This window comes from Acinonyx jubatus, chromosome B3, assembly GCF_027475565.1.
Source record: "Acinonyx jubatus isolate Ajub_Pintada_27869175 chromosome B3, VMU_Ajub_asm_v1.0, whole genome shotgun sequence".
In the NCBI taxonomy this organism is placed as follows: Eukaryota; Metazoa; Chordata; class Mammalia; order Carnivora; family Felidae; genus Acinonyx; species Acinonyx jubatus.
In genome coordinates, this window is record NC_069386.1 from 9,507,893 (window position 1) to 9,535,268 (window position 27,376).

At 49.8% G+C, this 27,376-nt stretch overlaps 1 protein-coding gene across 5 annotated transcripts in view; it reads right to left on the minus strand.

Moving 5' to 3' along the window:
* Positions 1–8,098: 8,098 nt before the first annotated feature.
* AKAP13 (A-kinase anchoring protein 13) overlaps positions 8,099–27,376 on the minus strand; it is a 329,213-nt gene continuing 309,935 nt past the window's right edge. For all 5 annotated transcript variants that reach the window (XM_053223592.1, XM_053223593.1, XM_053223591.1 and 2 more), the window contains 11 exons: positions 23,726–23,802; positions 22,564–22,745; positions 22,354–22,436; positions 20,162–20,356; positions 17,490–17,651; positions 16,869–16,939; positions 16,376–16,420; positions 13,043–13,093; positions 11,960–12,409; positions 10,759–11,092; positions 8,099–9,920 (listed from right to left, as the gene is read on the minus strand). In XM_053223592.1, the coding sequence (XP_053079567.1) occupies positions 9,871–9,920; positions 10,759–11,092; positions 11,960–12,409; positions 13,043–13,093; positions 16,376–16,420; positions 16,869–16,939; positions 17,490–17,651; positions 20,162–20,356; positions 22,354–22,436; positions 22,564–22,745; positions 23,726–23,802 (1,700 nt within the window). In that variant the 3' untranslated portion in view covers positions 8,099–9,870. The remainder of the gene's footprint in view (positions 9,921–10,758; positions 11,093–11,959; positions 12,410–13,042; positions 13,094–16,375; positions 16,421–16,868; positions 16,940–17,489; positions 17,652–20,161; positions 20,357–22,353; positions 22,437–22,563; positions 22,746–23,725; positions 23,803–27,376) is intronic.

Sequence of the window (27,376 nt, forward strand, 5' to 3'; positions counted from 1 at the left end):
GCTAGGGGCCTTGGAAGCAGTGGCAGCGCTGGTCTGGAGGAGGCGTTTTGTTCATCCCAGTCAATCCCGCCCCAGTAGATCCGCAGTTAGCAGGTGTGGAGGGGCGTGGCTTGGTGTGGGCGGGTCCTGCCTCCCCTGTGGGCCCGCGGTCAGTTCCCTGAGGTCCCACCTTATTGGTGATTGGGAGAAAAATGGTGACACCCCAGTCTCTCCTCCATGGACCGGGTGTCCCAAACCACTCTGTTCAGGTCGTTCTCACTGTGCTGCAGTCGCAAACGAGGTGGTTTGTCCCTCTCTGCTGACGCCCACACCTCCCTGGCGCTCAGCTGGGATGTAAACCCCAATGTCTTAAAGGGTCCCGTTCTGTACACCCTGGTTTCAGGGAAAAGCCCCTCTGTGCTGCCGATATATGACCTCTGGCTGGTGGACACAGGCAGTCCTTGTCCTTTGGATGGTTATATACCTTCTTCCCACAGCACTCCAGGTAGAGGACCACTTTCTCTCCCTGCAGACTATGCCTTGACCTAGGTATCAAACCCGGGGCTGGCTCCCCTCCTCCCAAGGCGCACGAACAGGGCAGCCGGACCCAGTCCCGAGAAAGCCCCGCAGTTAGAGATTGGATCTTTGTCCATCCCAGTCCGTGGGTTTTCTCTAGTTCAGATACAGTCCTATACTTCCCCAGCCTCTCTTTCTCTTATGTCTCTCTGAAGGGAATCCCTCCCATCTGTGCCTATGCCACCTGTTTTATCTCTCCCAGTTCACAATCATACACCTATGGCCCACCAGGTTGTCCCCGTGGGTCCCTGGAGATGTCTCTGTCACTCTGCAGCCCGGACTCTTGGAATTCAAAGTCCTTTAGCCTCAACACTGGTGTGTTTGAGGGACAAGGGAACTGCGGATCCCCCTACTTCTCTGCCATGTTGGATCTCCCATGAACTCTTCTTTAAATGTTTGGTAGAATTCACCTGTGAAGCTATCTGGTCCTAGAAAATTGTTTGTTGAGAGTTTTTGATTACTGATTCAATTTCATTGCTGGTAATCGGTCTGTTTAAATTTTCTGTTTCTTTCTGATTCAGTTTTGGGAGGTTATATGTTTCTAGGAATTTATCCATTGTTTTCTAGGTTGTCCAATTTGTTGGTATATAGTTTTTCATAATATTCTCTTAGAGTTGTTTCTATTCCTGTGGTGTTTGTTGTTACTTCTCTTTCATGATTTTGTTTGAGTCCTTTCTCCCTCTCCCTCCCTCTCTCTCTCTCTCTCTCTCCTGGCTAGAGGTTGATCACTTTTGTGTATCTGTTCTATTGTTTATTTGTAGTTTCTATTATTTATTTTTGCTCTAATCTTTATTTCCTTTTCTTGTTTAGCGTTTTGTTTGTTCTTTTTCTAGCTCCTTTAGGTGAAAGGTTAGGTTATTTGAGATTTTTCTTGCTTCTTGAGGTCAGCCTGTGTTGCTAAAAACTTCTCTCTTAGGACTGCTTTTGCTGCATCCCAAAGATTTTTGACCATTGTGTTTCCATTTTCATTTGTCTTTATGTATGTTTTGATTTCCTCTGGGATTTCTTGGTTGACCCATTCATTGTTTAGTAGCACGTTATTTAACCTCCATGTATTTGTGGTCTTTCCAGATGTGTGTGTGTGTGTGTGTGTGTGTGTGTGTGTGTGTGTGTGGTTGTAGTTCACAGCACTGTTGTCAGAAAAGATGCATGGTATGACTGAACTTTTTGAGTTTGTTGGGACTTGTTTTGTGGCCTACTATGTGACCTATTCTGGAGAATGTTACATGTGCATTTGAAAAGAATGTGTATTCTGCTGTTTTAGGATGGAATATTCTGAATATATCTGTTAAATCCAGTCTGGTCCAGTGTGTCATTCAAAGCCATGGCTTCTGTTTATTTTGTTTGGATGATCTGTCCATTGATATAAGTGGGGTGTTAGTCTTTTACTGTTATTATAATACTATCAATTATTCCATTTATGTTTGTTATTAACTGTTTTATGCGTTTGAGTGTTCCCAAGTTGTGTGAATAAATATTTACAATTGTTGTATCTTCTTGTTGGATTCTTCCCTTTATGATTATATAGTGTCATTCTTTGTGTCTTGTTACAGCCTTTATTTTAAAGTCTATTTTGTCAATGTTAAGTATTGCTACTCTGGCTTTCTTTTGACATCCATTTGCATGAACAATGTCTCTCTATCCCCTTTCTTTTTTTTTTTAAGTTTATTTATTTATTTTGAGAGAGCAAGAGAGCGAGCATGAGTGGGAGAGGAGCAGCAAGAGAGGGAGAGAATCCCAAGGAGGCTTTGCACTGTCAGCATGGAGGCCGACATGGGGCTTGAACCCATGAACTTGTGAGATCATGACCTGAGCTATCAAGAGTTGGACACTTAACCAACTGAGCCACCCACGCACTCCTATCCCCTTTCAATCTGCAGATGTCTTTAGGTCTGAAATGAGTCTTTTGTAGGCAGCATATAGATTAAGTCTTTTTTAAATCTACTCTTACCCTGTATCTTTTGATCGGAGTGTTGAATCCATTTATATTCAAAATAATTATTGATAGATATATATTTATTGCCATTTTGTTACTTGTGGTAGTTTTTGTATTTTATCTTTGGCCCTGTCTTGCTCTCTTTTATGGTTTACTGATTTTATTTAGTGATATATTTGGATTTCTTTGCGTATCTATTAGTGGTTTTTGATTTGTGGTTACCATTAGCTTTGTACCTTCTGCATGTAACAGTCTATATTAAGTTGATGGTCACTTAGTTTGAACCCATTCTTTACTCCTCTCCCCCTCATATTTTAGGTATATGGTGTCTGTCATAACTTTGCATCTTTTTATTTTGAGTCCCTTGACTGGTTTTTATGGATATATTTACTTTTACTGCTTTTGTGCTTCCTACTTTTCTTACTCCTACTTAGGGTCTTTCCTTTACATTCAAAGAATCCTCTTTAATATTTCTTTGGGACTGGTTTAGTGGCCATGAACTACTTTAGTTTTTGTCTGAGAAACTCTATCTCTCCTTCTATTTGGATGATGGACTTGATGGCTACAATATTCTTGGCTGCAGATTTTTTTTCCTTTAGTACTTTGAATATATCATGCCACTCCCTTCTAGTCTCCAATGTTTCTGCTGAAAAATCTGCAGATGGCCTAATAGAGTTTCCATTGTGTGTAACTGTTTTCTCTTGTTGCTTTTACCATGGTCTTTATCACTACTTTTAGTCATTTTAATTACTGTATGTTTTGGTGTGGCTCTCCTTGAGTTGATTTTGTGGGGGGCTCTCTGTGCCTCCTGGATCTGGATACGTTTCCTTCCCCAGATTTGGGAAGTTTCCAGCTGTTACTTAAGTAAATTTTCTGACCCCTATTCTCTGTCTTGTCCTTCTAGGTCCCGAGAAATGTGAATGTCGTTATGCTTGATGGAATCACTGAATTCCTTAAGTCTAGTTTTACTTTGTTTTTTTTCTCTCACTTGCTCAGCTTGATTGCTTTCCATCACAATCCTCCAGGATGCTGATCTGTTCTTCTGATTCCTCTAGTTTATTTATTCCATCTAGTGGAGTTTTAAGTTCATTTATTGAGTTCTTCATCTCTGGTTCTTTTTTTATGTTTTCTGTTTGCTAAGGACCTCAGTGAGATCCTCCACTCTTAAGTCCTGTGAGTACCTCTACGATCATTACTTTAAATTCTCTATCAGGCATATACTTTTCTCTGCTTCACTTAGTTCTCTTGTGGTCTTGTCTGTTCTTTCATTTGGGGCAAACTCCTCTGTTTCCTCATTTTGTCTAAGTCTCTGTTTCTATGGGTCAGGAAAGTCAGCTACACCTCCTGCTCTTGAAAGTAGTGGCCTTGTGAAGGAAGAGGTCCTGTGGTGCCCCGCAGTGCAATGTCCCCTCTTCTCCAGGACCTGGTGCTTCCGGGGTGTCTCCTGTATGTGTTGCATGCACCCTGCTGTTGTGGCTGAGCCTTTTTTCAGTTCAATCACCTGCAGCAGGCAGGGTTTGGTCCCCGTGCTGCTAACGGGCCAGTCTGTGGCTGTCGTGGGCTTGAGTCAGACCAGATGTCTGCCCCCCCACCCACTGCTAGGGCTGCAGTCTGTGCGTGTGTGTGCGCGTGTGTGTGGCTGTCTTTCCCTCTCCCTGGGGTAGGAGTCTCCCGAGTGGTGCTGGCTCATGTACGTGCTGCTTACACACTGTGAGGCTTGCGGCACTGCTTTGGGTGGGCTCCCGCCAAGTATATTGGAGGGTGTGGGCAGGACGTAGCGTCGGCAAGGCTGGCATGGGCCTTCTGGGGGAGGGGCCTGCAGCGCCAGGACTGAGGTAGGCCTGGCTGCAGGGGGTGGGTCTGCCCAAGTGCAGGGGGAGGTGAGGTAGGGTCTTAGCAAATTAATGAATTATCGGTGTGGTGGTTCCTGCAGGTGTGTGTGTGTGTGTGTGTGTGTGTGTGTGTGTGTGTGTTGATGCTGGGGGCAGGGGAGGGAAATGGCACCTGCCAGCTCCTTTGTGGATGAGACTTCCTGGATGAGTCTCCCCGTGATCTCTGCCCCTCCTGCAGACACTCAGATAATAACTCTCCCTCTCCCGTTTGTCTCAGGCGGTTTCAAACTGCTCCCTCTACACTGTATCTCCGTGGGCTATTTGTTGTGCTGTCTCTTTAAGGGAGGGGGCTCAGGCCCTTCTGGTTTTCAAAGCAAAACGTTATGGGGACTTGTCCTCCCCATGTGGGCTCCCTGGTGCGACAGTCTGTTTCCCTCCCTCCCGTGGATGTCTGTGGTCTATGTAGCTCCGGGCAGTGTCTCTCCCTTCCCTACGGTTTTTGATACGGCTTCTGATACGGCTTCTTTCCTACATTTCATGGAGTCTGTCCTGCTGCTGTCCTTGCAAGTCGTCCTGGGGGCTGGTACGGGGTGGAGAAAGTTGTCAAAGGCAGGCAAACTAATACTTTTTACAGAGTAAAATCTATAGCAAAGGGCAATTTTGCTGCACTGATTTAACTGGAAATAATTTTGACTCCAGGCACAAACCCCATGACTTCAGGGCTGGTCAGTTACCCCCTGGGGTTTTGCCTCTGGGCCCCAGGAAAATGTCTCTGAGGAACCACTGAGCACTTATGGAATCTTCCCAACTTCTGTTCCTAGAGGTATGTTAGAAACACAAATTCCCTTTGGGGAGAAGGTGTTTTTCTTTTTTTTCTTTTTTTTTTTTTTTTTGAGAGAAGAAGTATGAGCAGGGGAGGGACAGAGAGAGAGAATTCCAAGAAGGCTCTGCACCATCAGCACAGAGCCCAACATGGGGCTCGAACTCATGAACCGTAAGATCATGACCTGAGCCAAAATTGAGCATTACTTGGACGCTTAACCAAAGTAGCCATCCAGGCACCCTGGGGAGAAGGCTCTCCGTAGGGTAGGGGGTACCCCTTTACCAGGAGCCCAGAGTATCTTGGCACTCCCTCCAGGAAGCCCACAGAGAAATACAATACAGCAACAATTGAGACTTAAGGGACATTTATTTTTTTGAAAGGGTGGAGGGGACTTTACAAGAGAGTCTGAAGCCAATAACTAGAAAGGAAGATAAATAAAATACAAAGCCAGTATGTTGTGGCAAAATCCCAGAAAACACACTGAAAAAAAATTTTTACAGTTTAAAACTGTTTTACTTTATACATAATTACAAATTAATATACAGCATCTGGGTTTTAACCCCTTTGTATTTCAAAGAATCTAGCATAGAAATGTTCGTATAGCATCTGAAAACAACAGAAGCAGAGGTATAAGGTGTACGGGGGTCGGCCTCCTGCATATCTGGGCGTCCCCCCGCGCCCCCGGCAGGTAAGGACACAGAAAACCACAGGCTAAACCGTGACCACGGGCGAGCTGACCGGGCGGCTCCCTGTCAGGTGGCTGCAAGAGACAGGAGAGCTCAGGCTGGGGGAGTCTCTGGGGGGAAGAGGCCGGGTTGGGGGGGGGCAGCGCCCTCTGCTGGACAGCAGCGAGGCGCCCCCAGCACAGGCCGGGCTTGGCTGGGTGTGTGGAGCAGGTTGTCAGGGTCTGTGGCCGGAGGACTTTGGCCAGTTGGGTTTGCCCGGCTTTGAACCTTAGCGAGATGGAGAAGTAATTCAAGGCCTGTCAATCTTTGCACAAATTAAATTAGATGATACAACGAAAGAAAAGCCTTTTTTTTCCCCCCCTTCCTATTTTTTTTTCCTTTTACGGCAGCATGAAAATACTTTCTAAAACCTGGCCAGCAGGTGGTAGATTCCAAAGCTCCTGGGTGACTAGGAATGTTAGGCTATGCTGGAAGAAAAATCAAGACCCAAACCGCAACCCTCCTCTTTGTCTGCAGATCAGCGAGAACGACGCGCTGGGCTGGGAACCGGCGACCAGCACGTGTGCGTCCCAACGGAAGGCAGGCAGGCCACACGTCTCTCTCAACCACTGCCACCATCTAAGCTGAGGGATGTTTCTGGGCTTCCAAATCCCAAGGGCGTCCGAGCACTGGCGGGAGTCCAGCACCGTCTGGGGTCCCCTCCAAACCACCCTGTATACGGTCACCGAAGCCCACTCACTAGAACAGGCTCTCCAAGCCCTGCGCAGGGCCTGGCTGCCCTCTGGGCACAACCGTGCACCCATCAACACCGGGGTGGAGGGCAGCCCCGTGCAAATACCAAAGTCCTCGGGAAGAAAGAACGGGCTTCGGAAAAGCAACTTTAGAGACCAAGGGATGAAATACCAAGTACTTCTGTGAACGTCAATTCCTGGACCGAGTCCTGGCTTCTAAGGTATGATTTTCCACCCTTCACTTAAGGCAAAACCTGCTTTATCAAACCCCCACACACCTGCCCCCCATAAAGGTAAAACAAACCCCATGGGTCTTAAAATTTTGTGCTAATACCAGGGGTTAGGCAAGATAATGAGGGAGAACATTCTTGAAGGGACAACTTTCAGTGGTGCTACCCTGAGACGTAAGAGGGAAAAAGGTAGGATTCGTACCTTTTCAAAAAACAAAACAACCCCCCCAAACTTGATAAGGACTTCTGCCCCACAGACAGCTCTCGTGGGGGTAGAGAGTGGAATGTTGGCAAAGGCTGAATTATGGCAAACTGCAGGTTTTTACCCCGCCTCCACGAACACAGCCGATTGTCTCAAAAATGAAGCCGACAGATGAGAGCAGTTAAAGTGCACATGTCACCCACCTGGGATGACAGCTTCTGAGATGATGGATGCAGCCTCCTTCCAGGAAATTCACTAGACTCTGGGGACTCTGGATGGTTGTCTCTATCTGTCCCCCCAAACTTAAACGCAACGTCAGGCATCTGCATTCTTGAGCCTGGTGGACAAGTGTGTGTGGTACCCTACCAGGGGGACACAATGGAACACCGGGTCGGAGCCACCCTGGCAGACAACCCCTTCTCACAGGAAACGAGGGCTCACGACTCGGGCCCCAGAGCGGCTCTCCAGGTCACAAGCACAGGCAGCAACCATCCAGGCAGTTCTGCAAGCACAGCAACGTCCCCCGGAGTTCGGTTTCACGGGGGCAAGAGGAGAAAGGCACGTCAGGGCACAGGTCTTAGCAGGCAGTTCTCTGTGCTGCAGACCACATTGTGCGGGAGGGCAGGCCAGGTGGGCGCAGGAAGCTACTTTCCCATTCTGATTCCACACTGGTCCAACCACAACACAAGCGAGTGGAGTTCCTGGGCTGTGGGGGCAGGTGAAATCTGTCTGGAAAAAACACCAGCCAAAACAACCAAAACAACTTAAACCTTCGAGCAGATTGGGAGTAAAAGGCACCTTCAAATCGCCATTGAGCTGGGCAGCAATGGACAGGAGCCCGGTGTCCATGGCGACTCTGTGGGGGGTACATGGGGAGGCCTGGCCTATGTGGACACAGAGCAGGAACGCAGGCTTCATCCGCCGGGGCCATTCCCCCCAGCAGAGTGCTTCTGGGGGGGGGGGGGACGTGGAGCCCCACAGGGGAACCTGAGCTGGGGACGAGGACAGCCAGCCGGGCTCCATGTGGACCGGAGGGGAACCGTGGCAGGCAGGGCTGTAGCTCAGAGCCGTATGGGCTGGTGCAAGGAAGTCCTCTACCTTAGGGTCTTGGGCGGGGTGAGGGGGGTACATCGTAGTTCAAAAGATTAGTTGGTTTGGTTCTGAGAGTCTGTTTCTGAAGGCTAGATCTCCAGGACAGAAAGAGGCAAATGTAACCCACAGGTGGCGTTTCTCGACTCTCAAGCAAGGAAGACAACCCTAGAGCAAAGAAGGGAGGTGGGGAAGGAGGAGGGAAGGACACGGACCCCTGCCCCAACCCTTAATTTTCTTTTGGGCCCTCAAGGCACTTGGACAGACACTGAGGAGTGAGCCGCACTGCTGGCTCATCAAGTTCCTCGTGGATCGGAGAGCTGAAACCGTTGGGCCGGTATGTTTACCCTTAACACACACACACACACACAAATAAATAAACAAATCTAAGCTAAAAATTTTAAAGCAGACCTCTTTCAAATAAACTGAAAGATAAATATCTCCATCTGCAAGGCCAGCTTGCAATTCATCAACAAGCACCAAGTTACAGATTTTGCTTTTCCAACAAGTATGTCCCAAGACCCATGCTCCTGAGGGGCACTAAGCAGGAATCAAAGGGCGCACTGAAAGCACAGACTTTTCTAGGCTGTCCCCCTGCAGGGAAGCAGTGAATCCAGCAGGCACACGGGCCTCAGAGGGAACTCCACGAACTGTCCTGCTCCAACCAGCTGGTGACGAGCCTCGAGCAGACACGGATCACCCACGGTGGGGAAAAGACAAAGAAAGACCACGCAGCATTTGAGGCACCTTCAAGGGGTGACCTACAACAACCAACAGACCTTCAGACTGGAAAAAGGTTTTAAGAGATCAAATTCTGCCGAGGCCCCCAAGACAGAATGAAAACGTTTCTGAGCCACACCTGGGCCAGTGCTTCCCTCGGTCTACACTGGTGGACATTGCTGCACACGGGCTGAACTCCTTCACCTGAACCTACTCAGCCGGTTGTCCTGGTAACAGGGGTGGGGACAACCTCGCTGCCGGAGCTGTAGCTTTTCCCTTGGGAGGTTGCCAGGAGGCTGTGGGTCAGTGACAACCAAAAAGTGTCACAATGCAGGAAAAACAGGAAGCCAGATTAGGATTTCTTTGGATTGGATGTTGAAATTAGATTTTTTTTTTTTTTTTAAATAGCTGAAATCCCCAAATCAGGATGGTGCAGATCATGTACATATATATGCTCTTTGAACACATGACACCTTCTCTCACTGGTTTTCACAAACGTTCGCCCTCCCTTCCAAAATGAAATGAGAAATACATGCAAAAAGGGGTGAGGTGTGCACGGGGTAAGGTTCTGGGAAAACCGCCGCAGAGGACCGGGGAGCCCCACGTGCCCACACGCTACCTGAGCAGGCCGGGGAGCACTTTCATTGCCGAGCCGAGCCGGTGCCTGCCACGGAGGGTGCCCGTTTCCGGCAGACCCTACGTGTCCATGCAGACGGGTACCGGTACGCACACGGACAAAGTCCCACTATCTGCTTGTCGGACTGCTGTGTCCCCCAAATAACAGGCAGCGATAACTTCAGACCTTATTTGGAAACCTCTTTCAGCCTTTAGGAGTTCCTGACGTGCCCCAAACCAGTGCCCGGACCACTGAAACATCCTCAGTGGAGCCGTTGGCTGCCACCAATGCCACCAGCCCCGGGCTCCCACCCCACCCTGACATTCGAGACCATCTGTTCCTGGTCCAGGGCCCTGGTCTCCTGGCATGGGCGTCCACGGTAGGAGAGCACACCCAGGAACGGCAGGCCAGTGGGGAGCTGGCAGCCACGGGCCGGGACAGAGGGCAGGGTCAGCAGAAGATCTCTTCACCCTCCGTGGGCACTTCTGATGCGGGGCCATCTGGGAAGGGGACACAAGGTGAAACTTCAGAAAAACTTGGCCTTTTCATTATACTCCCTTTTCTTCCTCCCCAACCCAAGTTTCCACCCAGATGATGGCCTGGTGGGCGCCTGACCCCACTCGCAGGGTCTCCTTGACCAGTTCCGGGCATGAGGTCCTCTGACACCCTTCACTGCCTACCGCATGCTCCCTTTAACCTGACAAAGCGTCAGATCTGTTCACAAACAGGCCTGGAGACAGAAACTTTTCTCTGACCTCCCACATAGGTGGGAGGGAGTGAGCCTAACGAGAAGGAACAGAGGGGGGTTTAGGGGAAAGGGATGTGCAAACAGGGAGCCTCATTTAGGGGGATTTAATCCCAAGCTCCGAGCCGGCAGGGACATCAGTGGTCTCTCTGAGCTTCTGTCCCCTAGTTTCTCTCCGGCTGGCATCACCTACTTCACACACACAGCCACCTGGAGGATTAAATCAGATCTCAGGAAAAGCTCACCAAGTGCTAGTTATTGTATCGATGACTAGACTTAGACCGAGAGAAGCAGGGAAGACTTTCATCTTCACATAAGTGAGTTTCAGTCCCTCAGCTGGGGAACAGATGCCCCCAAAACGACACCCATGCTCTCTCCTTTGCACACGCGTGCACACAGTGGGTTCCTAGATGCCCGAGAGTTCGTGCCCCAGCATCCTGCGCAGACAGAGCAGGTGGGCTTGGGAGGTGGCAGTTCAGCTTTCACACACCTGAACGGCACCTTTTAAACCCTTCCCACGCTACCAAAATCCACCCGCCCTGCAGGATCCGGGGACACCATGGGCGCAGGGAGAGCTGGCGCATGCGACTCACCACCAGACTGAGAGCGGCTTCCTTTACTCTTCTTTTTCTTCTCCTTCTTCTCCTTTGGCTTGGCTAACCCGAACAGGCGGGTGGAGGCGGAGGCGGGCACGGGGGCCTGGCTCGGACCCTCTGCTACTTTGTTTGTCTGGCTGGTGGAGCTCAGTATGTGAAAAGGCCCCTTATCTTTGTGTGTCCGAGAGATGCTGTTCCTTTTTGGGGACACCGAGAGTTCTGAGTCCAGTGACCCTGATTTGGCTATCGCAGGTACAGACGGCAAGGGGGACTCCTCAGGATTCGGGAAGAAGGATGGGATCCTCAGCAGCTTGGTGTGAGGGTGAGACACCTGCACATGTTCAAGATGGGAGGTGTTAACCCGGGGCCTGCTCACTAAGTGCTGGCGGAGATCAACTGTGGGGGTCAGCCCGGTGTGCACCCACTTCCTCGGACCCCCGGCACTCGCTGTAAAAGGATTCAGGGCTTCCTTCCTAGCGCCCGCCCCCCGATATAGTACCTGGGTCAGTGTTAAAGGTACCACCCTTGATACCATTATTTTTAGCGCATGTACTTAATGTCCCCACCGGGAAGAATTCATAGTGTCTTGGGAGGAGGCAGCTCAGAAAGGAACTCCCATTCCCTGAAGAAAGGGGACAGCTGCTTCCCTGAAGCCTGACAGAGGGCTGTGGAGAATTACCTTGGGGCTGAGGGTCAGGGGGCGTGGCAGGTGCCAGGCGGGTGGGGGCTCAGAGGTCAAACCAAAGACGCAGAGAGAAAGACCGTCTGGTCTGTGCGCCCCTGTGCTAGGAGCCCTGATTTACTGGGATGGGGGTGGAATCCATCCTCGCCCTGAAGAGCAGGACAGAGCCACCGGTGCCCCCACCATACATCTGAGTGCCTCTGTGGGACGCTGAACTGCCCTCTGGAAGACGCCACCCGAAGTCCCTGTGGCGGTCCCAGATCCATCCATCAAACGCATGGCAACAGGAGTGTTGACAGACAGGAGGGTCCGTGTTCCAGAACAGCCGCTGAAGGCCCTGACACCCGCTCGGGTTGATGTGCCCCTCTGCAGGAGGGACCGCCACCCCCCACTTGCCTGCGGGGCTCAGCTCCCGCCCACGCTCCAGACAGGGCCCTTCCCGGACCCCACAGCGCCCCCACCCTGCACTCAGGACAGGAGGGACCGGGCCCTTCCCCGACGCCGCAGCGCCCCCACCTGACAGGCGTCGTGCTCCGCCTGCCTCTGGCTAAGGCGCTCGGCGTCCCGGCGCAGCTGCTCCTGCTCCCTCTCCAGCTGCTTCTGGGCAGCGCGCAGCCTCTCCAGGTCGCACTGGTAGGCGCCCTTCTTGAACTGCAGCTCGTCGCGGTCACGGTCGAGGTCCTGGCGGCCCTGCCGCACGTCCTGCTCGCGCTGCGCCAGCCGCGCCTCGCGCTCCTGCAGCGCCCGCTCGCGGGCCTCCCACTCGCGCTCGCGCCGCCGCTTCTCGTCCAGGTGCTGCGCCTGCTGCTTCTGCAGGTTGGCCAGGTCCTGGCGCTGCTTCTCCAGGCTGCGCTGCTTCTCCTGCTCCACCAGGGAGCTGGGGCGCGACGAGCTGCGGCTGAGCGCGCGCTCGGCCAGCAGCAGCTTCTGGTCCTCGATGTAGCTGTCCTGCTGCAGCACCACGCCCTGCGGGGACACGGAGGAGCGAGGTGCGGCCGGACGCCAACGCCCCCTCGTTCTCTCCCAGTCGGGGAGCCAGCCCTCCACCACCACCCTGGGCACTTGTCACACAGGAATGTCGGCAGCTCAGAGACCCAGCCTCGCGGAACTGGGTCGCTCGCTGTTGACACGGCCTGGGGTGGGGCCTTGTATTTTGGAGGCGGGACAAGTAGCAATTGGGTCTGTTACAGCTTCAAAGAAAAGGAAGGGAGCAAAATTTACAGATGATACCCAGCAAGTGCTAAGGGGTCCTCACTTGGGCAGGGCTGCCCTATCCACACACCACAAGGAGATATGGAACATGGAAACTTACAATCATACTAAAGCTTTTCTGGACAGAAGACCCCCGAACCATGACAGTGCCCCACGTGCTTTGCAGTAAGGCTGCTAACAGCACCTCCAGTCTGCCATCATCAATTCTATCTTAGAAGGTGGAGGACACTCCAGCCACTAACTTTTGAAACCTTTCTCATCATGAGAGCCACTCTTGTCTTGACAGAGGGCCCCACTTACCCACTAGCAACCTCCAAACCCCACACCAACAACACCTTTACGGTTCGTGTCAGAACAAGTGAAGGGATAAAAGAGAAAGGCCCGTACCTGCAACGTGCTGAGGAGTTCGTGGAGGTGAACGACACTCTGGACAACCTGCTGGAAAGGAAGCAATGGCCACGTCACCTTGGGACCGAGTCTCAGAACCCAGCGCACCACGTGACGTCTGGCAACATAACCCCCCAACACACGGCAAGGTGCTTGTGTCTGAATGGGAGGTTTCCAGACAGAAAGCACTGGAAAGAATAAGCAGCTACAAGTGCCTAAGAGATACAGAACAAGAACCAGCAAACAAATAACCGTAGGCAGGAAGAACTTCAGCGCACATTAAATGCATTATAAAACGCCACCTGTCTAAATTGGTACAAAAATGACACACGTACAGGGTAACAAAACAGAAAGTGCAGAGCAAATCATGAGAACTTAGTATATAAGTAGAGTTTCTAAATCAATGGGAAAGGAAAGAATATTCAACAAATTGTTCTGAGAAAAGTGGCCAAGAAGTCTTGGGGAAAAACTGAGTGGGATCTTGGCTCACACAAAAAATATTCAAACAGATGAAAATGTTAAGTGTAAAAAAAGAACCATAAGGAGTTGTAAGAAAATAGAAGAATGTCTTCTGACCATGAAACAGAGAAGGTTTTTTGAAGAAGCAAAACAAGAAACCATAGATGAACTTTTAGCGGTCACCATGTGAAATGGAAAAGAAAAAGGTAGGAACATACAGAACAGAAAAGTCAAATGAAAAAAAAAATCCTTGAATTGAAAAAGGTTCTTGGGCACCTGCATGACTCAGTTCTAAGTGTCCGGCTCTTGGTTTCATGATCTCAAGGTTTGTGGCTCTGAGTCAGGCTCTGTGCTGACAGTGTGGAGCCTGCTCGGGATCTGTCTCCCTCTCTCTCTCTGCCCCTCCCCTGCTCACACACTCTCAAAATAGATTAAAAAAAAAAAAAAAAAAAAAAAGGCTCTCATGGATCAATGAGAAATGAATACCCTCATAAGAATACAGGCAAGGAACATAAACCAGCAATATACAAAAGAAATACAAATGGCCAATTATATAACCAATTAAAAATGATTCACCTGAAATCGAACAGATGAAAAATAAAGAAATCCCACTCAAACTTATGAAGCCAACAAAACCTTAGTTAACAACTAACCCCTCCCGGTGCTGGTGAGACCAAGCCTGTGTGGAGGGGGGGAGCATGCCACACACACTTCTTTCCAGAGCGCAGGGCAGGGTGTGGAGGGAACAGTCACTGTGTGCACAGGGCTGTTCTTGCTGCATTGTTTGCAAAGCAAAAAAGTAGAGGAAGAACTAACTAAACTACGGTACACAACATAACAACAAGCAGCTGTTAAAGAGCGTGTCTGTACAAATGTGCTCTGGGGAAACCCTTCTAAAGTGGGTTAAGAGGAAAAAAGGGCATGAAGCTCCTGGGGGGGTTACTGATACCAATTATACAAAACAATTTTTATATATTCACACCCACACAAAAGTACACGTTATGTAGAAGAAAAGGCTACAAATATAAACCATTTAACAGTAGTTACTTCTCAGTGGTGGGATTCTTATTTTTTTTCCTTTTTTCCATTACTGGACATTTTTTAAGCTTTCTACTATCACCACATATTCCTTTTATAATACAGTTGACCCTTGAACAGTGCAGGGGTTGGGATGCTGATTCCCTCGAACAGTAGAAAATCCATGTGTATATATAACTTTTGATGCCCCCAAAACTTAACTAGTAGTTCAGTAGTTACCGTTAGTAACAGTCTACTGTTGACCTGAAGTCTTACCCATAACATGACGGTCAATTAACACATATTCTGTACGTTATATACTGTATTCTTAAGAGTAAAGTTAGCTAGAGAAAAGAGTGTTACTACAAACATCATAAGGAAAACACATTTACAGTATGGCACTGTATTTATTGAAAAAAACCCCAAAACATCACATGTTAAGTGGACCCATGCAGTTCAAACCCACGTTGTTCAAGGATCAACTGTACGAAGAGCAAAATACAAAAAAAACTTAATTAGCAGGCTTAGCGCTTCTAAAAACACTTTTTACACCTCTTTTTAGTTTATTCTTTTTTAAAAAAAAATATTTGTTTCTTTGAGAGAGAGAGGGAGAGTGTGTGTGCATGTGGGAGGGGCAGAGAGAATCTCAAACAGGCTCCGCACTGTCAGCACAGAAGCCCAACATGGGGCTCGATCCCACAAAGCAGGAGATCATGACCTGAGCTGAAATCAAGAGTCAAACGCTCAACTGACTGAGCCACACAGGTGCCCCTCACTTTATTCTTAATAAACGGAGGTCATCAAAGACAGCAGACTCTGGCTGGGGCATCTGCAGGGTGTAATCCATACTGGAATGCCCTCCTTCCCTGACCCTTGTCATGAAGTACAGGGAAGAAGTCACTGAATAAAAAAGAGCTAATTTTGCTCAAGCAGCAGATGACAGAGAGCGACAGTCTGCGTGAGAGGAAGCTTATTTCATTTAAGAAGAACACTCTGAGGGGAGTTCCTTCAGATACTGCAGTGTTTAGACTTCCATGCCAACAAACTGAAAACATCCTTCTGTGTTTTAGGGGAAAAAAGGGGAAAGATTCCTTTAATTTAAAATTTTAGAAAAAGCTCCTCAGGGACTAAAGATCCTATGTTAAAAGCAAGAAGAAACACAAAGAGCCTCCCGAGAGGGACAGCCCACAAAGCCACTGTCACAGACACTCCGGTCTGCTTACACACGCAGCACACACTCAGAGCCACGCACGGGTGGCCAGCGGGGAACAGCATTTGCTGAGGAGCAAGGAGAGGAGGGGACATGAGTGGAACAGGTGCAATTCTGCGGCCAGGTCAGCGGAACTCAGCTGAGGAAGGTGAGGAAGACTCATGTCAGAGGCTGCCCTCCAACGAGAGGCAAGCCACAGCTGCTTTCAGAGGGACGCACAGCCAGTGAAGAGTAAAACTCAAAGAAGGAAAGTCAACCCGAGTCTTCGCAGGACGGGAAATCAGTGCCCACAACTACCCGCAAGTTGACCCGCCATGTTCCACACTTGTGGCTTTTGGTGCCAGGCCTGTGTGACAGGAAAGGAGGCCTCACAGCCCATGTTCACAGAAAGCAAGAGGCTGGCTTCTCAAGGACAGAGACACAGACAGAGGCCGTGCTGGGAGGCAACAGTCTGGTGAAATTCCAGGATGGTGCCCTGGGGCCCAGGAAAGGCGGAGGAGAGGGAGGGAGGCGGCGGCCGCGCTGGTTAAGTGCACAGATCGTAGCCCAGAGTCAGCTTGTTCACCACGGCACATCAGAAGCGAGCATTCCCAGCCTAGCAATTGTAACAAAACCCTATTCTTACACGGAGCTTGCGATGCTCTTACCTCACTGTTTCTTTTAAGCATAAATACCAGGTTAGCATTTCCACCCTATAAAACAAAACACACGCATTACACCAACAAAGAAAAAAAAAAAAAAAAAAAGATCCTGAGGCAAAAATAATATTCGATGTGCGTCTCAATTCTGCTCTGGCTTCCCTTTTTCATTCTTTTGCCCCACAGCCTCTCACTGCAGGGCAATGCAGATTTGGGGCCCCGTAAAGAGCTCAGGCTGGTGTGTGGCACTTACTCAAACCTCTGAGCGCCGGGCCAGAGGCGCGGGGGTCAGGAGCATAAATACGGTTCTGAGCCAGAAAGGCCGGACGGCCAGTAACAGGGGACTCTGAACTGTACGGTCTCTTGAAAAACGTGCTTTCCTCTTACAGTAGAAGTAACAGCAAGTCAGCATCCAAGACAAGATCAACACGGACTAGCTGCCAAGATTATGAATTAGGACAGGTGCTAAGGAGGTCTTAGATGGCGGATTTCAGAAGAATACCTTTTTCAGACCACTGTCCGACTCTGTTCTTCTAAGATCTTGGCCATCCTCTCCCTCTTCCTTCTCGCCTCCTAAAGCAAACACGTTTTTTTTTTTTTTTTTTTTAAGTTGTGAAACAGATTAGGAAAAGAAAAGAACACAATATACATAGCTTAGAGATATACTATTTCAGCATCTTATTAATGCCAAATGGTGGCAACTAAGTGATTATTAATAACTTTACCGAGAAGAATTAGAAGCAGAAAAGAAAAACAAGTATTATTGGTCCTTTGGCCACACCTTAGCTGAGATCCCAGGAAATTATTTTTTATTACTCAAAATAAGCGTGACACTGAAAGAAACTGTGCTTTGGCATCTAGCTGCTCGATGGGATTTCACTAGAACATCTATTGGCTGAAAGGGACCAAGGAGCTGAAGCTACCAGAACATACATCATTTTTGGTTTTATGTGATAGTCGAAGATCGCCTACAGACGTACAAGTTCTAAAGCATTTACCTTTTCTTCCCCCCTTTTTTTTCTTAAAGTAAGCTCTAGGCCCAATGTGGGGCTTGAACTCATGATCCCGAAAGAGTCACATGCTCTACCCGACCGAGCCAGCCAAAGGCTCCTAAATCATTTACCTTTAGAAGCATTCATCTGATGGCTGTCGAATCCTCCAAAGGTCTCTGCTCTCCGGGGCAAGGAAACAGGGCCAACCGTACCTTCTTGCTCAACAGGGCTACTGACAGCCTGCCCCAGTGTGCCTCCCAGGCTTCCACTCACCAAACCCTGAAGGATCTCCACTGGAAAAAAGGAAACATGCAAAAGCGACATTTCACCTTCCAATGAAAAAAAGAACATCTCCAGGTAATACACAAGATGTACAGGGAGAGCATGATCAGAAAATTCCAGAGAGTGACTAGGTGACCCCCTTTGTTCAGAATGCGTGTCTTAGCTGGATTCTACTGGGAATTCTGAGATGAAACCTTTAGCCTTATTTATATGAGGCCTAAGAAACTTGAAAGGGCACAGGGAAGACAGAGTAATTTACTGGAAGGAGCGTGGCCTTCTAGAGTCTGCCAAATTAACCAAAAAGAATTCCCTGGGAAGTAAGATGGGCCAATTTGAGAGCAGCTAAAACTGGCAGGGTTGTGCCTGCTGCCACAGTGAACTCAAGGGACCAGAACAGACATGTATCCAGATTCTCGAGTCTGTGACCAGCGAGGCCTCTTTTCTAGAGCCAGTGTCCCACGGAAAGGAGAAAGTGCTTCTGGTGGAATAAAATTTGAGCAGGAGGGGAGCAACAGAGGAGTAGGGGGAGGAGGGAAACAGAGGCAGGGAATCTTGTAAGATAAGCCATCATATTTTTAAAAAAAAACACCACACGGAAACAAAGAGTCCCACGAAATGAAAACAGGTATCTGAACGTAAAAAATTAAGAAACTTATTTCACGTAAAAATGCGCAACCGGGAAACCTCAAAGTCAAATCTCACACAAAGCTAAGGAGAGAGAGCTAGAGAAGGAACGCGGGGCGTAACTTCCCTGCGGGTGGTAACGGCACATCAGAAAGCCACGTTCATAAAGTGGACAAGCTACTTACAGTGAGGAGAGGACACAGGCAGGGAGGAACCCAGGCAGGAATCGGGAAACACAGACTCAAACAAGTGGGAACAAAGAGAAACAATCATTTTAGAAACAGGAAGTACCAGATAGGAGCAAACAGACCCAACAGAAAACAACTTACCAGAAGGGGGCAGGATACTGGAACTTTAAAAAGATGGGAGAGAAAAAGCGTGAAGAGAAAGTGACAAGTACTGAGGACAGGCGGAGACGGCCCAGCATGTGGGTGACGCACGTTCTTGAAGGAGAAAATCAAAGCACGGGCATAGGGAAGATGCTACAAACTATCCTTTAAGAATACTTTCCTGAAATCTGCAAACTCTGAAGCCACACGAAATTAGAACACTGAGAACCTGGGGACATCAACCCAGAAAAACCCCAACACTAAGGCCTGTGCTAGTAACATTACTTGGATTTCGAATAGGTAGTTCTTTGGGCACTTGGCAGATGGCACATGACTTCTATGGGAAGAATCGAATTCTGATCACACTCCGGTGGCAATGCGCTAAGTCAGAAAAAAAGGAGTAACATTATTTAAGAACAACTGAGATACCCAAGGGGAGAAGACAGGAACCCAGGATTTTCTATCCCAGCAGAGGAGCAGACTTTCAAGCTCTCACTGGCACAAATTATCAACAGTGTGGAAGCACACAGGGTACTGTCCTCGCGAGCCTTTCCGGAGACACCTACTGAAGGAGGAGATTCAGCCATCCAGGATGACAAGCCACATGACAAAGAACCTCAGCAGCGATGACCGTCCCTACTGCCCAGACTGTGGTCTTAAGCTATCATTTCTTGCTACCAGAAACACGAGCTTCTTAGAGACATGACTCTAGGCCTGGGCAGAAAACAAGATGAGCCTACAACATCTTAGTATGCCAAACAGCCAGGCAGCTCTCAGAAAGTACTGGGGCCGTGGCAAAACGACTCCGAAGCCAAACCAAGAGGTGCTGGTTGGCAGACAGAGGACACTTGGAACTTGTCATAAGGATAAGTGTTATACCGACTTGAACCCCATCAAACAGGTTTAAATTCATGAGTCTGCAGTAAGATCTAAAAAGTTGTGGTCACCTTTAGAGGGTGGCCACAGACCAACTCACTATCCTGAAAATTAGTAGATAAAGGGGGAAAAAAAATCAAGTATTTATCCTTTTATCTTCCTTTTCCTCTGTGTTACAGAGAAGGAGACGAGGAGCTATTCTTGCCTCTGATACAAGAGCACAGCACTAGGAGAACGTGGCTCACCGAAGGGATCACGGCTGAGGAACTAAGCCTCTGAATGTAGCCATGGGCGTGAAGCAACTAGGACAGAGGAGCAGACGCTGTGCCTGAGTAACAGCCAGACCGTGAGAGATGCTACAAGTCAAAGAGCTCAGGTTCTTCAAAGGAAAAGTGTATGGGAAAGAAAGAAAGGGATGGAGGGAGGATTGGAAAACAGGACTCTGGAAAAGCCTAACAAAAACCACACGCAAGACTATCGTGTCTATGAATACGCCTGTGGCCAGAAAACCATGGGCCACGGGCCTGGGTAGCCGTTACAAGGATGTTCTTCTGATAGTAATTTACTAAACAAAATTATTTGTTTTGGGTTGTTTTCTGTATTTGTGCTTTATTTTACAATAAAACAGTAAAAGCTGGCAGATAATGTCAGAGCATTAACCACTTTGGGAAGGGATCAGGAGGGGTGATTACCCTCATTTATTGCACTTTTCATTAAAGGTCCTCCTTTGAGTGCCTCTTCTGTGTTGGAGCGGAAGAGGACTCTAGAGCTGTGAGTCGGGGAGCACTCCTCAGGCAAGGGAGTGCTGCACTCAGTCATGTCCCGAAAGATCATCTCCTTCTCTTCCAGTAAGAGAAGGATCTGCTGGTCCTTCTGCTGAAGTTGTTCTGCAGGGGACAATGGAGAAAAGGTCTGGTCACTTGACTGGGGTTTAGGAAGAGACGACCAAGACATGGGCGCCACCTCGTGGTCATCACTGGGACAACAGAGAACACAGGTCCACCCCCAACGCCCCCCTTCCTTCATGAAGGCAATTTCTATCCTGGGTCTTTCCAGGCAAGATCAGATCTTCTGACATAACAAGCATGAACTTTGGTGGAAACACTCCTGCCTCCTGTGTATTTCTCAACCCACTCCTGTCTGCATCTGCTCTTTCCAAGGTGACCATTACTGACCCAACGAGGCCTGGTTTCACGTTTCCTCCGTTGAGCGGTCTCCCTCCCTCACTTTGAGGACCTCACTGGTTCTCCTCCGGCCACCGGCAGTGGAAGATCGGGCTCCGTCTGGGCTCCATCCTACACCTCACACACCTCCTTTTGGGGATCTTCACTGCCATAGCTTCAATGATCTCCCACGTGCTGGTAACTCACGCAAAGCACCCCAAATCCTGCCCACTGCTGAGCACCAGACCACTGAGGCCCACTGGCCTGTGGCTCTCCTCACTTAGATGCCTAGTCCTTGTCAGAAAGCTCTTTTCTCCACTCTTGCCGTCCCTGCTCCTCCCTCCGTGCTTCAGCTTGGCCGTCAGAGACCTGGGAGGGCTTTTGTCTCCTGGCTGTACCCTGCCGTCCACACGCACCCTTCTCCGCAGGAGTCTCCTCGACGGGCCTTCCACTCCTGGGGGCTCCCCCACGCCCTCCAGCAGATCTCCCACTGGCTTCGATGCCAAAGACGACAATTCAGGCTGAAATTCTGCTACACAAATCTATCATTTCCTTGTTGCCGTTCAAGCCTTGGCACCTTTCCAGCTTCATCCCCGTCTCTTGGCCCCGACCCCCAGGCACACCAACCTGCCACTCCTCACCAACCCTCAGTCCTCTTTCCTCTTCACCTAACCGTGCCTGTCGTCTGGTGCAGGAACTGCTTTGAGAGTCAGCTCGTGTGTCAAGCTGCTCTGTGAGTCCCCACAGGCAGGGTTAGGTCCCACATCTGTATGTGCCTGCGGTCCAGTCCATCATTTGTGCCCGTCTTCCCTGCTAACGTGGGTTTCCTGACAGCAGGGGCTGCTCCAGGAACCTTTGCACATCCCACTCCCTAGCACCTAACAGTATACCTGGCTGAGTGCTTCCAACACATCTAGAGAAGGAAGTTTTCATCCCCGCCGTGCTCATCATGGGCTGATAAATCAGGTGCAACTCTGGCTTCAGCCTAAATCTGCCATTTTCCCCCCTCCCCAAAACACAATGTTATCGGTTTGTCCAGCTTAAAGGACTAGCTGGACTCCTCGGGTGCTTACATTTACCAGAGTCGGCCTTATTTCTACCCAAAGCACAACACTCAGTAAGCACTGGCAGAGAGAGGGGAGCCTCTGCTGTTGACAGGTAGGGGAGACTTCTCGGCCATGCAGCACCTAGGTGACCCTGGACTGCTTGGCCTTCATGGGCCTCAGCTTTCTCATCTGCACAATGGAGATGAGCATACAGGGATGTCGACAAGACTACACGAAACAGCAGTAAGTAGAGGTCGAACATCATCAGTGAGCACACGTCTCCCAAAACCACCTCATAACTCATTGTGAACACACAGCCCAGTGGCAGGAGTAACTGATAAAAACAGAGTAACTGGAAAACTCCTTTCCTCGAGTACCTCCCTCTCTGTTTTAATCTTAGACGCGACCGTGAATTTTGGCAAATTCTTCTGCGACAAAGTACAAAGAAGGCCAACTGGGTTCCAAGAACACGGCCAGTGAGAAAAGAGGATGTCCCCCTGACCTGGTGTCGGACCCTTCTGACGGCCATTGTACCGGCACGCTGGTCGGCTCCAATCTGGCTGCTCCTCTGTCAAAAGCCATTCACTTCCTGTTTTGAAGTGCATGCTGGGACGGCAGCCTCCGCACCTGCACACACGGCACGCGCACGGCCCCAGACGCTGCCAACAGCCTCACCTTTTAATTCCCGCGCTCTGCTGTCCAGCGCCCGCTTTTCTTCCTCGCTCTCGCTAGGAATTCCCTCGTCTTCATCTCTGTTCCTGACACCAACACAGCACAAAATGGATCAAAGACCCGCACGAGGTCAGTGACCCCAGTCGCTCCCGGGGGGGGGGGGGGGGGGGGGATGAGGTCAGAGGGGGCCGGGCGCCCCGGTGTTTTGCTTACAGGGTGTTGATCGTGTCCTGGATGATCTGAATCCAGCTGTTCCGCTCCTCTCTGGAGCCAGCGTGCACTTCCACCATCTCGGGGTCCCTCATGCCCATGCTGATCAGGAACAGACCTTTCTCCTCGTGCGCTACCTCTCTCACAATCAGCTTCTTCAAAGAGATCACTGTTGACTTCTGGTCCTGGAGAAAGGGGAGACGGCCGACATGACAGAGGCAGGCGACAGCCTAACTCTCAAGAACAACTCTGATCTAAGGCAAGACCCGATGTACGATCTCACGTATGTGTGGAATCTAAAAGAAAAAAAACCCTAAAAAGCCCACACCAAACTCCTAGAAAAAGAGACTGGACCTGCGGCTACCAGATGCGGAGGGGCAGGGAGATGGTCAAAAGGTACAAGCTTCCAGTCAGGAGAGGAGCAGGCACGAGGGCCGAGGGCTACGGCTAACAGTGCTGTATGGCACACACAGAAGACGCCGGGGGTTCTTACCACACGGGTTCCCATTTCTTTCCCTCTTCTCTTTATACTAGACCCCTAGGAGATGACGGGAGCTGAGCTTACTGTGGCGAGCACTGAATAATGTATGTAAATGGAACCATCACTCTCTGTGCCTCCCCCAGGGACATACGTCAGTTTTTTCTCAAGACTGGGGAAAAAGGGCGTATGGTTTAGCAAACTGTGGTGGATTTAAGATCAAGAGAAGTATCTCATCATTTACATTTTATCAAACAGAAAAAGACTTCCAAAAAAGAGATAATAATTCGTATCTCTAGGGGATCCAGACATGGGGTCTACAGGATGAACCCTTCTAGGTTCCTCTGTGAATCTGTCTGGCAACAATACTCACTGGCACGATTTACGGGGCATAAGGTGCAAGAAATACTCCAGCAACAGATTTCTTTAGATAGAATGCCCAAGACTCTAAAAGGGACTGTGAGGGAACAGAAAAATAATGGGGTTTTTTTGGCGGGGGGGGAGAGGGGGATGGCACGGAGACAGAAAATTGCAAAGGTATCTGAGAGATTCCTCAGAGGAGGCTGTCCTGAGCAAATTCGTTTTGAGGGGGCAGGAGAGCAGTAACCCATGGTCAGACCCAATACCTGTTCCAGCTGTTTCAAACGTCATCAGTTACAAACAGAAGACACCAACAATTCAGCTTACCAATGACGCAAAGACGTATTTCTGGTCTTTTTCTTGAAGGAAAACTAAAATGTCAGTAAGGAGAACTGCTTGAGCCTCTGGAAAATGGGGAAGGAGACAAAGAACAAGGAGTACTTAGCGGTGAAGCCCGGTCAGAGCACCTCTACTAGGGGGCAGTCCAGCAACCCACCCCACACGGCAAGGCACTCGGGACCCAACAGGACACTCCGCTCCTCCGAGGTGACCGTTTAATATTTTTGCAGGAGCCATATGTGGTCATTAGATTTTCAGAGGCATTTTTAAAACATTTTTTTAAGGTTTACTCATTTTTGAGAGACAGAGACGGAGGGCAAGCGGGGGAGGGGCACAGAGAGAAGGAGACACGGAATCCGAAGCAGGCTCCAGGCTGGGAGCCATCAGCACAGAGCCAGACGCAGGGCTCGAACTCACAAACCATGAGATCATGACCTGAGCCAAAGTCGGGCGCTTAACCGACTGAGCCACCCAGGCACCCCTTCTGAGGCATTTTGAAATAACAGCAGCTATCACCAAAGCCATATCTTGAGAAAGCTTGAGTACGCAGTTCCGGAAAGATCTATCCCATAAGGCAAGACTTTAACAATAAAATACTCCTGGGACGCCTGGGTGGCTCAGTTGGTTGAGTGTCCGACTTCGGCTCAGGTCGTGATCTCATGGTCCCTGAGTCTGAGCCCCGGGTCGGGCTCTGTGCTGACAGCTCAGAGCCTGGAGCCTGCTTTGGATTTTGTCTCCTTCTCTCTGCGCCCCTTCCCTACGTGTAACTCTGTCTCTCTCTCAAAGATAAATAAAACATAAAACATAAAACATAAAAAATAAAAAATAAAAAAGAGTAAAATTCTCCCAGAATAAAGTTGGGAAGGACTTTAACAGATGTCAAATAGTACCACATTCCACGACATCCTCGACTTTTGATCGTGACAATGGAAGAGGCGTGGGAGAGCAGACCAGAGAGCCGCCAACAGCTGAAGGATAAAAATGCCTCAGTCTAATAAAGGTGGGCTTCCCCCCCGCCCTGCACCCCAGGAGAACAGAAGGGTTCTGCGACGCCCTCTGGTTTCACAGGTACATGTGAACACAGTGGCTCTTCCCCCTGCTCCAACGTCTCCTAGGCAACCTCAACCTCTGTCTAGCATGGACACAGCCAGCCCTCCCTCTCAACTAAGACAAAAGTCAAAGTAACTATCCACTTGGATCTAGTAACCCAAAGAATGCCACACACTCTGGCTGTGTTGGAGTTCGAATTTTCCATTCCTCCCGTGAGGACAAAGTCTGGCATCTCTGGAGATCAGCCATCTACTGAGATCTAACCCAGGCTGGCCCCCCTGTGTCTTCTTTTCCCTGGAAGGAGGGCCTATGATTCCTTGGGAAAAGAAGGGGGGTTTCTGCAGCCCCCTTACAGGTGGTCAGGTCCCTTCTGGCCTTTCCTACCCCTTCCCACGACTGGAAGCCCCTCCCCATGTGATTTACTACCAAGCTATACAGAAAACAGAAGCTGGGGCTCCTGGGTGGCTCAGTCGGTTAAGCGTCCAACTTCGGCTCAGGTCATGATCTCTCAGTTTGTGAGTTCGAGCCCCGCGTTGGGCTCTGTGCTGACAGCTCAGAACCTGGAGCCTGCTTTGGATTCTGTGTCTCCTCATCTCTCGGCCCCTCCCATGCTCATGCTCTGTCTCTCTCTCAAAAATAAATAAATGTAAAAAAAAAAATTTTTTTTTAATAAAAAAAGAGAAAACAGAAGCAAGGATGTCTGATTCCTGGGGAGGTACAGTTTTTCAGCTGAGACCACAGGAATTTTCTATGGACTACTAATAGTTTTGACAAGTTTCTTGAAATTTACTTTTAAATAATTCAGGTGTCTGCCAAAAAAGAAAAAAAATTCCAAAACACAAGTTTCAACTCAGTTGGATCCTGAGGTTTGTATGACCAGGGTCGGTGGGTCGGAGAACAACGCTCGTCCCGTTCGAGGGGTGCCCAGCACCATATTGGCTGTTCTTGGCATGAGTGCGCCTGGAGGAAGACGACTCTGCACCAGCCCCTGTCCCTGCTAGAGGCACCTCGGGCCATAGAAGCCATTGCTGGGCCACAGCTGCACTCCCCCAGCCAGAATCCAGGAGCTTTCGCTTTGGGGGTGAACACACAAAGTGCCGTGTGCAGGAAGGAGTCAAGTGCGGGCTCCAGGCAGCAGCTCTAGGAAACTCAGGTCCTTATGAAGGAGGCAGGCGTTTCTCAAGGGCCAGGCTGCCTGAAGATGGCCCGAAGCAGCCAATGTGGGCAGAGGCCTGAAGCGGGTTCTCAGAGCATCGGAGTGTGGAGGGAGCCTCAGGGATCACAGAGTTCAAGTTCACCACGGAGCAGGGACACACGTGCTGGGGGCAGGAAGGAATCCTTCTTTCCTCTGAAGCACTCCGGTCCTTCCTCCTCACGCTCCTGCTGGAGCTCCGGCCCTGTGCGCTGGCCCCGAACCCCTGCGGCAGGGGCTCTCCTGTCTCTGTCACCAGCCTGTCCCGTTGCCGCTTCCTCACCACATCCCCTGTCCAATGTGTTCCTCTCCTGCTGAAAACCCTCACTCTGGAACCCACTGTCTGCCCACCCTGATCAGCAGCATCGGCTGTGGACGTCTCCATCCTGACTGGGTCCCTCTCTGCCGCCCGGCCTGTGTCCCCGTGTCCCCGCCACCGTCTCTGCCGCCCCAAACCAGGCCATCCTTCACGACTTCATCCTTCATGAGTAAGTCTAATGCCGCTCCTCACCGCTTGCCCCCGGCCTCGTTCAGCCCTTGTTTCCCGCACCCATCAGACTGCGGAGCGAGCACGTCTGCACAGACCCCAACCTCTGAGCAGGGTCGCTTCATGCACCTCTGGAGCCATGCGACTGCCTGGGACGTCTTTGCTGTTTGGTCCAAGCATGGGGACACGTCAGTCAAGGACGCTAGGGGGCTGGCCGACAGCAGTTACCCACGGTGTCACAGATACGTCAGAGACAAGAGAAAGGCACAGGTTTCGTCCCCAGCCTTGGTCTTAGGCCAGCGGGGCTGTGCACTGGGCAGGCGGCTTGTGGAAGCCGGCATGGGGGCGGGCAGACTCAGTGCTGCTGGGGAGGTCAGAGCCGCCGTAGGGGCCCAGAGAGCGCAGGTTCGATGAGAACAATTATTAAGCAATCAATCAAAAGCACAGAGAATGAACAAACCTCCTGATAAGTTCCTTAACTTGATGTAGCTGATCTTTTAAAAGAAAAGAATTAAAACCCAACAGAAAATTAGTATTTTTTGTGATCTCTCGCTTAGAGAAAGATGAAAGAGATAAAGATCATCAAGTTTAATAACCCATCGAGTCGACAGGAGTTAAACACAACAGTTCCCTACGGTCTGGCAGCTGGAAGGTCCTCTACCACCTGTCTTCAGAACAAGTGACGTATTTTTAATCTCACACACTCTGACTTGGAACCTGATGGCAGTTCCACTCCTTGCAACGGACACCGGAGGCCCCAGCTCCAAATGCGCTGCCCATTTCCGTAGGGGAATCTGCCCTCCTTAACAGCTTGCGTTTTTATAGTAATCTTACACTCGGGATTTTTGCTTGTTTGTTTTCTTGTCTTTTGAAACTGCTTTATTCTTTAATTTTGTTTAATGTTTTGAGT